The 12,728-nt window shown below is 51.0% G+C and overlaps 1 protein-coding gene across 32 annotated transcripts in view; it reads right to left on the bottom strand.

Annotated features, from left to right (window-relative positions):
* The window catches only part of CAMK2G (calcium/calmodulin dependent protein kinase II gamma), a 54,266-nt gene that overhangs the window by 27,888 nt on the left and 13,650 nt on the right, over positions 1–12,728 (bottom strand). For 30 of the 32 annotated variants that reach the window (XM_073793460.1, XM_073793464.1, XM_073793451.1 and 27 more), the window contains exons 4-10: positions 6,310–6,364; positions 5,373–5,438; positions 3,074–3,146; positions 2,827–2,929; positions 2,316–2,399; positions 1,786–1,880; positions 1,086–1,208 (exon numbers count right to left, since the gene is read on the bottom strand). In XM_073793460.1, coding sequence (XP_073649561.1) covers positions 1,086–1,208; positions 1,786–1,880; positions 2,316–2,399; positions 2,827–2,929; positions 3,074–3,146; positions 5,373–5,438; positions 6,310–6,364 — 599 coding nt within the window. The remainder of the gene's footprint in view (positions 1–1,085; positions 1,209–1,785; positions 1,881–2,315; positions 2,400–2,826; positions 2,930–3,073; positions 3,147–5,372; positions 5,439–6,309; positions 6,365–12,728) is intronic. The other 2 variants (XM_073793454.1, XM_073793462.1) reach the window with 2 other exon arrangements.

Here is a 12,728-nt window from a genome sequence, read left to right as displayed (position 1 = left end):
TTCAGAGTAAAATCCAAACTCCTTAGGCAGAAACCTGTATGTCCTGGAATCTTTTTGGCTTCAGTCTCTTGTATTCCTGTAGTCCTACGTTCATCTACAACCAAACTACTCAATATTCCTTGAACTCACCACAATTTCCCCATGGCCTCTCACCTTGGCCCTTGCGAACCTCTGTCTGCAGGTTATCATCCTGGGGAACTCCCAGTCATCTGCCAAGAACCAGGACAGAGCCCACCTCCTCCATGCCTTTAGCAATCCCACTGCCCACCAGAGACGGCAGGAGCTCCTACATACTCATTAGCTTCTTTTACGTACTTGTCACATTGCAGAGTGGTTGCCTGCTTGAGTGCCTGTCTCCCCAGATAATCTTTGAGATGTGTGAGGGAAGGCACCATGCCTTATTCATCTCTGTATCTACAGCACCCACACAGGGACCAGCATCAAAGAGGCATTCAGTAAACACGGGAAAGAACAAATACATAAATGCATCGTAGCTGTCAGGAGGCCTAACAAGAGGCAGACCCTCTTGTTTGAAAAAAGATGTTTCAGCCTGATAGAATTGTACACGAAAACAGAATATGCTGACCCACAATGATAGCCCCGGGGGCTTCTCCTAGGGCGAGATTTATGACTGAACTTCAGGAGGCTCTTTTTCATGGCTCAGAGGCCCCTTCTGTTCATTTGCTGGGTCTTGGTCACATTTCCATTAGAGTCGTCTAAGAGCTGAGATCCGAATAGGCACTCTAGGCATGGCAATTCACTTTGAGTTCTGCCAGCTGCTTTCTCTCATCAACTAGAGTCTGCAAGGGTCAACCTAAGCCCTCATTCAAGATCAAAGCTAAACCACACCTGACAAGTGAGTGGGGGAGAGACAGAGGCCAGTTAGTCCCAATCGCCTCCCCAACTCCTCCTGATGACATTTGCTGGCCCTGGGCCCCATCCAGTGCCCCCTCCCCTCTGCTGGGTCTTAGCTCAGGGCCCAAAATGATTATTCTCTATTCATAAGAAGGAGGGTAAAGACAGTGCTATGGGCACATTGAAAGCTGATATCCCTGATCTCCTTGATCTCGGTGGAAGACACTTACACAGACCCATGGATGCTTGAGAGCCTGGTCAGCTGTGATACGCTTTGCAGGGTTTATGGTCAGCATCTGGTTGATCAAGTTCTTGGCTTCAGGAGTCACCGTGTCCCACTCTGGTGATGGGAACTAAGGAGTGGGAACAAGAGGAGGAGGGGTATGAAATCTGTGAGCCTCATACCCCCTATAATTGGGGTACTCTGTGTTACCTAAAGCTGCCCAGCAGGGTGTGGGAAAGCCCTGGGGTATCCCAGGATCAGGGTCAACTTAAAGACCAGGAAAGGAAAACAGAACAATCATGGTTAGAATGCCAGAATATCAGACCGGGAGACTCTGACATCTTCTGGTTCAACTCCATCTCTCTACTAGGAGGAATCAGGTGTTCAGCGCTGTGCCGAAGGCCCCACTGCAGTGGGAGAGCCACCAGACTTCTCATCCCTATGTCATGCAGCACACCACACAGCCACACCATGCTTTGCAAATAACAGACCAAAGGGCTTCAGTGGACTGCGTGACTTTACAGCTACCAAAAATGGCTGTGCAAAAAAGCTGCTCCCTGGGACAGGTGGTGTCAAGAACTGAGGCCTATATGCCATGCGCATCCCTGGGTCTTCAAAGTCCCTGACACTCCCTGTACCCTGTGACACACTCAACACGCCCCTTCCCCTGGTCAGAGCCTGAGGGGCAGGAACAAACAGGTCCTTACATCATAGGCTCCAGCCTTGATCTGCTGGTACAGCTTGTGCTGATCCTCATCCCAGAAGGGAGGGTAGCCCACCAGGAGGATGTACAGGATGACCCCTACAAGACAGGACACAGGTCACTGGGGTCAGTCACCTGCTTTGCTGAGGAACCAAGAAAAGCCACACAGGGCTCAGAGCCACCCAGAAAGTCAAGGCCATACCAGAAGGAGAAGTGAATGGCAGCCAATAATGCTGTGCCACTATGCTTCACTCCCCACGTCACCAAGCCGCGTCCGGGATTTCTTTAGGCACAACCCACCTGCTAAGGCATGGGCAAATCCCTCTTCAAGAAGGATGCAACGTCATCTAGGAAATACTTGGGGAGAAGGGTGTGATGGAAACAGCCATCCCGGGGACACTAGAGCAAACACCGTGAGCTCACATATACCAGACGCCTGTGGGACCCACAAGGAAGAGCAATGCCTCTTTCTTGCCATCGCTGGAAGTCGAGGGCCCTTAACACCAAAAAGCTGAGTGTGTGGAATGGGCTTACCGCAGGCCCAGATATCCACAGGTTTTCCATAGGGATCTTTCCTCAAGACCTCAGGGGACAAGTAACCTGGGGTGCCAGCAAAACCTGTAGCGGAAGAGACAGCGGAGGCACACTGAACCCACTTTCTCTTTCATTAAACCCACATTAGCAATTTCCCCCAAGTCCCTTCTTACTCCTGTTGCATTTGCTACATAAGCTCTCAGCACACGGGCAGCAAGAGATGACGGGCTGGGCTTCTTGTAGTGCCCGGAATCTAAATCAGAGGGTAAGTCCATGTGTCTACCAGGAATTCCCATCCTCCCCAGAGCAGCAAGAACACAGTGCTAACAGCAGCAAGTCTCACTGTACTGAGTCATGGAGGGCCAGGGGGAGTTCTGCACCCTCCCCTCCTCCAGTCCCTGAGGAGCCCAGGGCCATTAAGGGTCTGGCTTCTAGTTATGAAAGAGGAAGGCAGATCAGGAAGAGGAGGAAGGGCGGGGGCTGCATTCCAGGAAGACAGGGTCACTCTTACCAAACCAAGCCTGTTGCTCTCCCTGTACTTCGATGGCTAGGCCAAAATCAGCCAGCTTGACTGCGGCACCCTTGCATTTACTTGCCAGCAGGAGGTTCTCAGGCTGTGTAAGGAAGACAGAGAACCTCGTGAGGCACCCACCCGCAGCCCAGACGGAGCCTAGTTTGGGCCTCGCAGTACTACCATCTGGCACCAGGTGGCGCCAATGCTTCACAAGCAAGAGGCAAAGGGGGAACCTGGGTAGTACCTTCAGGTCCCGGTGGACAATGTCATGCTGGTGGATATGGTTAACACTCTCCAGAATCTGATGTATACAGTGGCTGCAAAAGCAGAAGAAAGGTCAGTTCAGGGTTAAACCATCCATGACCACACGCTGTGGACAAAAGCACTTATCTCTGGGTCAGGGATTAACAGAGAATCACTCAATGAGGAGCTAGAACCTTGGACTTAGGACATCATCTGTTAAACCTACTTTATAGAAGAGGAAACTGAGGCCCAAGCAGATTAAGTGGTTTTTCCAGGCTCTCCTGCTAGATAATGGCAGAGGACAGACTAGAACAGGGTCCACCATGCCGCCTTAGACTGTAAAGGCCCAACATATTCAATTGGTTTCCAAGAAACTGGGGGACATCTCAGACTCCTGAGAAAGAGAGACCATCCAACTCCTTCCTTGTTTCTCTTCCCCGCTATGGTAACTCTGTTCTTGGAGAAGAGGCTTGTGGTAGCAACTCAGGAAGGATAGTCCAACTTATTAGCTTAAGTCGTTTCGGGGGTGGGTACACTCATTCTTTCATTTAAACGTTTATCGAGCACCTACAGGCACTGTGCTTGGTACCACATCAGCTGTAAAGATGACCCAGTGCCTGCCCTGAAGTTTATCATCTAGTAGGGGAGATAAAACAAGTACACAGGCACCATCAAGAAACAAGGTACTAAAGAGGGTTCCAAACAGGCACCTGAGGAGCATTTCTGATCATGATTTTTCATAGAAAAAGACAAACTAACCTAGAGTCACATTCAGCTGCTGATTCGTGAATCCACCTTCCAAACCATCCTGCCACACTTACAGTCAAACTCCTGGTGGGGTGTACTGGCAGTCTAGAGCACTGGTGAAAACTGGGGGATGATTATGGCCCCCAGAGGACATCTGGCAATGCCTGGAGACATTGCTGGTTGTCACAACTGAGAGGGACAGTGCTACTGGCATCTAGCAGGTAGATGGTTCTAAACCTACAATGCACAGGAGGGGCCCTAACGACAAAAAATTATCTGGCCCAAATGTCAGTAGCGCCGAGGCTGAGGAACCCTGGCCTAGAGAATGGAGCAGGTACTACCAAGTGTCTGCTGAGCTGGTGACCTGGACTTATTTTTCCTTCCTTTAAAAGCTGATGCTGGGGCTTCCACAAGAGCCAAAGGGTCTTGCTGGGCTCCTGGAGGCGGAGGCTCAGGCCTCCCTATAGGACACAGCCCAAGAGTAGGCCAAAGAGACTTTAAGACTGAGCTGAAGAGGCGAGTCTCCACAGAAATATATAATTAGAACAGAGCCAAGCTAGCAGGGAGAGCCTTCTGGCCAAAAATGGCAAAAGTGCGAACTGTCCCAGCAGAGCCAGGCCAAGCCCACTGGTACAGTCACCCGCCCCGGCCCCCCCTCCTCCCCGCCAGGCTCCCTGAGCTATCACTGCCTCCTCCCGCCCAGAGCCTGGTCCTCCCCTGCTGGCACTGGAATTCATCTCCCACTTGAGAATTTTTCCTGAGGCTGAAGCATCTGAGGTTGATCAGCAAACAATGGCCTCTCAGGGTTGAGAAATCTGTGAGGAAGCTGTGCTCCCCCACCCTCCAGAGGCAGCCAGAGCTGCCACATATGCCTGAGAAGCTGCAGGCAGGATGATCAAAATCAGGTTGTAAGGACATCACCCGAGAGAAAACTCAGGGCGGGGGAGGAGCCGAGGAAGGAAAGGCAGGCCAAACAAGCGCCCCAGAGCTGCGGTGTGGGAGGAATTCTGCTGTGTCACACGGAGGAGCTGCCAGGGCTTCCTGGAGGGCTGGGGGCTGAAGGGTATGGCCGAGGAATGGTCCTCTAGCCTGCGGAGCCCCACATGGGGGCTGGTGATGGTGGTCAAGACACAAGGTGATTCAGGCTGAAATCTCTCAGGAAGGTTCCCCGGTTGGATTATTAACCCAGACATTTACACTCCTTTGGGACACAAACCATGTTTTCTCCATCTCTGGATCATCCCCAGGATGCCTCGTTATGCAGCAGGATTTGTCAAAAGAAAGAAGCAGGGATAGGGAGGGTCCTTGGGCCCTTGTGAGTAGGCGGTGGTGCAAAGAAAAGGTATTTCTGGTGTGACGGCGTAAAGGAGATATGTAAGAGCTTTGCAAAAAAACTGATCTGGGAGTGCTGAATTATTAACTCCTAACAATACCCACGGAATGTAGCCTGAGTCCAGCTCTACAGAATCCTTGTCCAGGTAAGAGCTCTTCTGATCTCCCCCAAAGACGATTCAAACAGGCAGGACGCCTGGCCCCCAGGGCCCTCATCTCACCTGGCATCAGCTTCACTGTAGTATTCTCTGGCCACAATGTCTTCAAACAGCTCCCCACCGGTAACACTGCAACCAACAAAGAGGGTCAGAGGAGGCAGGTCAGGTGTCCAACCCCAGCATCCAACAGGTAACAGGTCACACTGTACAACAGCTTTAGAGAAGTGTCAGCTCTACATGCATTTTGTCTGAGAGCCCAGAGCACGCCAGTCCTTCAATGACATGGAGTTTCTCCTTGGGACAACATGGGCCCTCCCTTCCCCCTGCACATTTCTGTTTCTGTAACCTATAGATTAGCTAATACTCTGGTAAAGATGAATATACAGGCATCTAAGAGAAAATAATCAACCTACTCAAACAGTCATAGCTTTATTTGAGACCAATCTGAATACGAAGATAAAGCTGCCCAAGAATGACAGACCTACCACTGAAGTTGAAGAATAATGAGACCAAGGACACAGAGACCCAACCCGGAAAATACCAAAGAGGCATTTCTAGGAGGTGAAGAGCCACTTTTAAGAAATTAAACCGTAACCAAAGTGGAGGAGAGACCAATGGGAGCCTAGTTTATGACTAATAAAAGGTACCTTCAATTTCCCAGAATTTTTAAGGTCATGCAAAGACCTATGTTCTATTTCTCCACTAAGGACAACACACCAAGAAACAAGAAAAAAGCATCTGCACAAGGTGTGCTGCTGAACAGAAATGCAAGAGCAATGCCATCCCGGGGTTCAGAGCCCGGGGGAGATACGGAGTGAGCAAGGAGACCCTCGGCAACCTGCCCATTACCAGAGGAAGTTCAAAATCAAACCCCTCTCCATGGGCAAAGGAGGGGGACCCTCGGCAGAGGCTGAAGACCCAGTTTAGGCCTTTTTTCCAAGCCTTCCTCTTGAGCCGGCTGGAGGGAAAGGCCCCCACACCCTCAGAAAGCGGCACTTACAGGTCAAACACGAGGTAGTGAAACCCTTCTTCAGAAATACTGTCATGGAGGCGTACTGCAAGAGAGGAGATGGGGACAGAGATTAACAGAGAGAAAACCTGGAAATCCTACTCCTCTCCTCCTTGGCCACCCCAGCCCTGCCCCGTCCTGTCAGCCCCACAGGCTCTCTCCTGAGAATGGGCAGACGCCCAGCAGCCCCGGTCCAAGGCAACATGGCCACAAAGCAGAGACGACCAGACCCCAGGTCCAGCGCTCTGGTCGCCACCTCAGACTGCCTACAGTGTAGGCGAGAGACAGAAGCTTTGTGGCTAAGAAGTAAGATAGGACGGAGAAAAGCAAGAACCTTCTTCCCAGAGGGGGCTGGTCCCAGAGAAGGTAGTCCTGGGATATGACACGTGAGGGTGCAACGCAAAGCGAGCAGCACCGAGAGACACAGACTGCAGGGGGACAGAGAATGACAAGATGGGAGAGCCTGAGAGCCTGGAGTAGATGGGAACAGAAGAATTAGAGGGAGGGGAAGAAGTGGGAAAGGCAGAGCCCAGCAGGGAGGTGCGTGGAGGGAGGATGACGGATGGTGAGCACGGGAGGCAACACACAGATTCAGGCGACGACAACAATAACCATTTATTAAGTGCTCACTACGTGCCAGGCCTTGTATTAGGCTCTTTGCGTACATTACTTACGCTACAAGCATTTACTGAGTGACTACTGGGTGTTGGACCCTGTGGTAGATGGCGGGATTTAGGAAGGACACAGTACTGGCCTTCAAAGAGTTTATTATTCCTGATGACCACCCCGAGATAAGTATTACTCCCATTCCACAGATGAGGACACTGGACGCTCAGGGACATACAGTATCTTGCCAAAGGCCAAAGATGTAGTGGGTCCAAATGTGAACCCAGCTCTTTCTGACTCCAAAGACTGGTCCATATCATTGTTTCCTATAAGAAATGTGGAGTAGCCCACACACCCCGGCAACAAAGCAATGGAGCCCGGAGAGAAACCACTCATGAATGTGCCTACAACAGCATCAAAGACGGCTCCCAGAGGCTACTGCATGGAGCTGCAGTGAAGGCTGCAAGAAAAGGCTGGCGAGCAGAATCCCTTCCCACTCCCCACCTCCAGAGCTCGTGGGCAAAAGCTCAACCTAATGTCTTCTGAGGTCTCCTCTTCAAGCCTGTGCCCACAAAGCCACCTCGGGGTTAAATGCCAACCCCTGAGCATCATTCTACTGCAAACACAACTTTGTTTTGGCCAACCATCCTAGCTGCTCCTGTCCCTTCCCTCACCTGCACTCTCTTGATGGGGAGCCTATGTTCCAAAGGGCTTCTTCTGTTTGACCTTCACTCCATCCCTCAGCAGTTCCAGGAGCACCTTGCAGAGCACTTCAAGAATGGCCTGACACCAAACCAACCAGTGAAGTTCTTGGATACAAAGAAATCACAGTGTCTCTTCCATGTCCGGCCCCAACCAGCTCAAATGACAACTACCGTTTCCAGTATGAGAGCGTTTCATCAGGGCTGAGGCACTTTCCTACGTACCCTTCCCACCAAAGCAAGATCAGCCGAATGTAAAATACAGGCACTCAGCCATCACTAGAGCCCCGTGGTTTTCCTCACTTGACAAATGAGGACTCGGGCCTGCCAGGGCTAGAACCAGGGCCTGACAATTGTTTATACTTCATATTGCCAACCTTATTAGATCTGATCTGGTTACTCACCCCAAAATTCCCCCAGAACTCAGTGTTTCTGCAATTTACCAATGGGATCAAAGGCAGGTGGTACTTCTAAAACCCCTCCTCCTCAAATGATTCTCTCCTATGCTCGGGCACATAAGCTCATACTTCTCTAGGCCTGTGGGGGACATAAGGAAGGAGCCATAGCCAAACCCCTGCCTCCCTTCCACCCTAACTGAGCCAGGCACGCTCAAGCGAGCTCCCCCAAAGCCCTGCCACCCTCCCTCCTCACTTGTGGGTCTCTGGCAGGAGTTGGTGTCTCATGCTGAGTCCTGCTGCAGCTGCTGCTCCCTTGCTTCCAAGAGGACTTTCCATTTAATTAAAAATTTGCTACTAAAAAGCATTAAAGTGTGTAATACAAATAATCCCCTGGAAATCAGCTGTCCCAGAAGCTGAAGACCAGCTTCATTAGGGAGGTGACCAACAGCAGCAGGACGATGCACTGACAGGGCAGCAGGTACGATGCTAACAGCCACTCCCCGGGGAGTCCTGCCGCCTGGCCCTGCCTCCCCAGGATCCCTGCCCCCAGACCCACCCCCCGAACCCAGCACAGCAGGGCTGAGAACAGGGCAAAAAGGGCAGGCACCCATGCCTCTGCCCAGACAGGGAGTCACTGGAACTTGCCCTTCTCCAGAAAGGCCACACACGGAGCCCAGGTGGGAGGAAGCTGGGAGGGGAATCAGAAGAGCAGAGCAGCAAAGGAAGACTAATCCTCCCAGGCCACCCAACCCAGAGAATGGCTTTGATGTGTGTCTCAGAGCATGGCAACCACCAAGACGAGGAGGGACAGGTGTGGAAGGCTCCATCGCTGAGCAAGACTGCTATCTTTTTGTTTCCATTTGTAAAGAAAATTAACACAGGACTGAGAACAAGACAAGAAACTTGAATGCACCACTCTAACTGCCAACCTAGCAGATTCTTGATATTAATGATCCAAATTACAATACCTAACTCGTAGCTGAGCTGTTTCAATGTGCTCGGCGTTGTGCCAAGTGCTTTTACACATGTTATTTGACTGAACCCTTGCGTTAGCTCTGTCGAGTAGGTACTTCTATCACCTCCGTCTAACAGGACAGGAAACGGTGGCTCCAAAAGAAACTCACCCAAAGTTATACTGAGAGGCAGAGCTGAGACTTGAGGACAAGGCAAACTGACAGCAAGATCCCTGATTTTGTGGAACTGCCTGCCAGGGAGTCACTTTCTCCATCCTCTTAGGCAAAGGAGCTCCAACCTGTCCCCACTAGCCCTGGCCATTCTGATTCACTCAGCAGTGTCCATTCAGCACCTCCCTGAAGCAGGCGTGACTGTACATGCCACGGACACAGCTGTGAACAAGGGAAACCCAGCTCTGCCACCGCGCAGCCTCTGGGGGATCGGGGAAGACGGGCTTTAAAGAAGCACTTGCACAAATGCGTAACCAAGCGGTACTGTGCTGAGGGCTGTCAGGGAGAAGTAAAGGATGCTATGGATGCATGGGGAAAAAAACAATCCAACACCCAGGCCATTCCACAGTCATGAGAGGGTACGAAGGCCTAGGAGGACCAGACCAACTCTAGACAGGAAGATCTGGAAAAGGAGTATGAAGCAGTTACTGCATTACAGTGATAAACCTAATTATTGTTCTTTACAAACTGTGGAAGGAAGAACAGGCCAAAAAAACCCCTCGATGTCTCATACCTTCAAGTACTGACAAAGCCACAACCCAAATTTTGTGGCTGTTTCCAATTCTTTAAAAGCCACCAACAGTATGCCACATTTTAACTAACAAACTTTGGTCAAAAAAGCACTGACAAAGTATCACTGTTCATATCCATGGAAATAACACAGTGGGAAGGAGGTCCTGTCATCCCATGGGCTGGTGAGGGATGAACGCTGTCCTCCAGAAGCGGGTGGGCAGGGATTTGGGAGCTGCTCAGTTATGATCCAATGTTTCCTTCTCTTTCTTTACAACCGCTTTTGCTACACTTACTATTAGCTGTATGGACCCTGGGCCCAAGGTAAAACGCAGCCAGGCTTGAATAACTTGCGAACTGATTTGGGTCTGGGAGTCTAGGAGGGGTCACCTCTGGGAGCTGGAATCTCCATTTTCATCATTTCCATTTATTTCCTAGGCCTCCTTTGCTTACTGAACCTTTTCAAAACAACTCCACGTAGAGGCACAGGTGACAAAACGGAGGCACAGGGGGGTGAAACCATGTGCCGAGGTCACAGCTAACCAGCAAATCCCAGATTCAAACCTAGAGGACTTGACTCTAAAGCCACAGACCTTTGCTTCTCCACGTGCAGTCCATGGATAAGCAGCGTGAGCATCAGCAGGAGATGTAAGGAAGCTCAGGTCCACCCCAGACCTACTGAATCAGAATCTGAATTTTAACACAATCCCTAAGTGATTCACGAGCACATGAAAGTTTGAGAAGTGCTGCTCTAAACCACAATGCTAGACTGTGATGAAACTGCTGGGGCAGCTCAGCACGAAGGAAGACAGAGTCTATTCATTAGAGGAATTTAGAGCAGAGAGCAAGCAGAGCACAGGTAGAAGACACTTCACTCAGACTTTAGATGATTAGCACTACTGCCGTTTCCTCCTCTCAACTCCATGCCTCCGGCCACTCTCCCAGGGCTGTTTCAGGTCCTGCAGGATGCCTCAGAACCAACAGGCTTCAAAAAAAAAAACAGACTTTACCTTTTAGAGCGATTTTGGGTTCATAGCAAAACTGAGAGTAAAGTACAGAGAGCTCCCACCTACCCCCTGTCCCCACACACGCACAGCGTCCCCCAACATCAACATCCCCACCGGAGCAGTGCATTTGCTACAGCTGATGAGCCTACACTGACATATCATTATCGCCCAGAGTCCATGGTTTACGTTAGGGTTCGCTCTTCCAACAGGCTTTCAACTCCTGGGGCAGAATACCTATCAGGGAAAAAAACTGGGGGTGCCTGGCTCCTTGTACCAAATACCCTTCTGAATTCAAGTGCCTAAGGGTCTGACAATAACCAGAGGTGGACCATATGCTCTCTGCTCTCAGCTTCCTCAGTTCTGCACCACTCTTGGGCTGGTCCACTTGTATCCCTGAGGGACGGAGTTAGAGGCTAGAGCCAAAAGGGCCACAGCTCTGAAGGATGGAGCAGTGGAGAGAGGAGATGAATACTGAATTAAGGGGACCAAACTGCCTCCTCTTCTGCCACAAGCCAGGTCAGACTCCATGGCAACCCCGCCTCCTGGACCTGCAGCTCTCCCACATCTCCAGGAGTCCTGGTTCCCACTGGACGCCAGATAGCCTGGCTAGCCCGCTCTGCCAGGACACGGTCCTGACTCACCCTTCCCTCCCCCTGCTCTTGACCCCAAAATAGGGCCTCAGACCAACACGCCCAGGATCTGGGAGCAGTCGTGAAACGGAAGCACAGTTCTAGGAGATCAGACGCTGACAAAGGGAGTGTGCCTTGCCTGGCCTTCCCTGGGTCCTGCTCCCTCCCGAACAGAGCAGATGGCTGGGGTACATGGTCACTCCATCTGCCTTAATTCTGAGCTGGGGGCAGGTGGTTAAAAAGAAAAAACAGCAGGGGTGGGGGGCTACCAAACCAAGTAAAGTCTAAAAGGTCAAAAAGTATATATCTAATTTAAAAGAAAACATAAAAAGAAGGCTCGGGCATTATTCAGCTAGAATCCCAGTTTTGTACTTGCCGGTTGATTCTCGACTGTCTTCATCCTACCCTAACCCTGCTGTGGTCAACCATGCCCGTGTCACAGGTAATGCAGACATGGTTCTGCCTCCTGCATCATCTACCCCACCCCTTGTTCTCCTCCCTCCAGGAGGACAATTCATCATTGCTCTACGAGTTGGTCACCTGGGACATAAGGAAAGGAAGTTGCCGTCCGCAGACCCTGAGACCCGGGACTGGAACACCAAAATGCTTCTGTGCTCATGGATGGCTTTAGTCACCCACGTTCTTTTTTCCTCCTGCTCTGCAACTGCTAGGTCAGAGGTCACAAGCTCACAAAGCCTAGAGGGACCAGGTAGGCAGTACAAATGTGAGATAACAGCAAAAACAGTGGCCAGCGGGCTGAAGGGGCAGCCACTGCCCAGCCCCAGCTGATTCCGGCCACATAATGGATGTGGGCTCAGCAGAGCCAAACCTTCTGATTTGAAAGATTGGGAAATAGAATTTTTTTCAAAGTGTGAAATCTCGTTTTAAAATACTGGCAAACAATAAAAATATTTTTAAACCACTGAGCCGGCCAAACAAAACACGCCTGAGTTTGTGCCTGCTGTTTTAGCTGCTCCTCTCATCATTTCTCTTCTACCTAAGGCAACACTTTGGTCCCCACCATCCTGTTTGCAGGTGAGGGTCTAACTTCAGAGAGCTCCGGTAGTTCCAAACCCAGGACTTGTGGGCTGAGAAGTTCTGGCTCTGTGGAAGACTGCACCAGGCAGAGCTGAGCACCAGCTATGCCAATCTGCTTCGGGTGTAATCCAAGCTGCTGATTGCCATCTATAAAGCCCTGCATGGTTGCAGTTCTGGTTACCTCACAGCTCCTCTCCCCTTGGGCTGGAGTACGACCTCACTCTCCTACGTTAAGAGCTCCCGGTGAGCATTCCAGCCCGAGATCTGGGAAGCTGGAGGCTGAGTAGCTCTGGAGGAAGCATCGAGCTTCGGCAAGTCGCCTTACAGCCCCAGCTGC

Source organism: Tursiops truncatus, chromosome 16 (assembly GCF_011762595.2).
Source record: "Tursiops truncatus isolate mTurTru1 chromosome 16, mTurTru1.mat.Y, whole genome shotgun sequence".
Taxonomy (NCBI): domain Eukaryota; kingdom Metazoa; phylum Chordata; class Mammalia; order Artiodactyla; family Delphinidae; genus Tursiops; species Tursiops truncatus.
The sequence above is the reverse complement of the archived record's forward strand: the minus strand, read 5'-3'. Positions and strand labels throughout refer to the sequence as shown.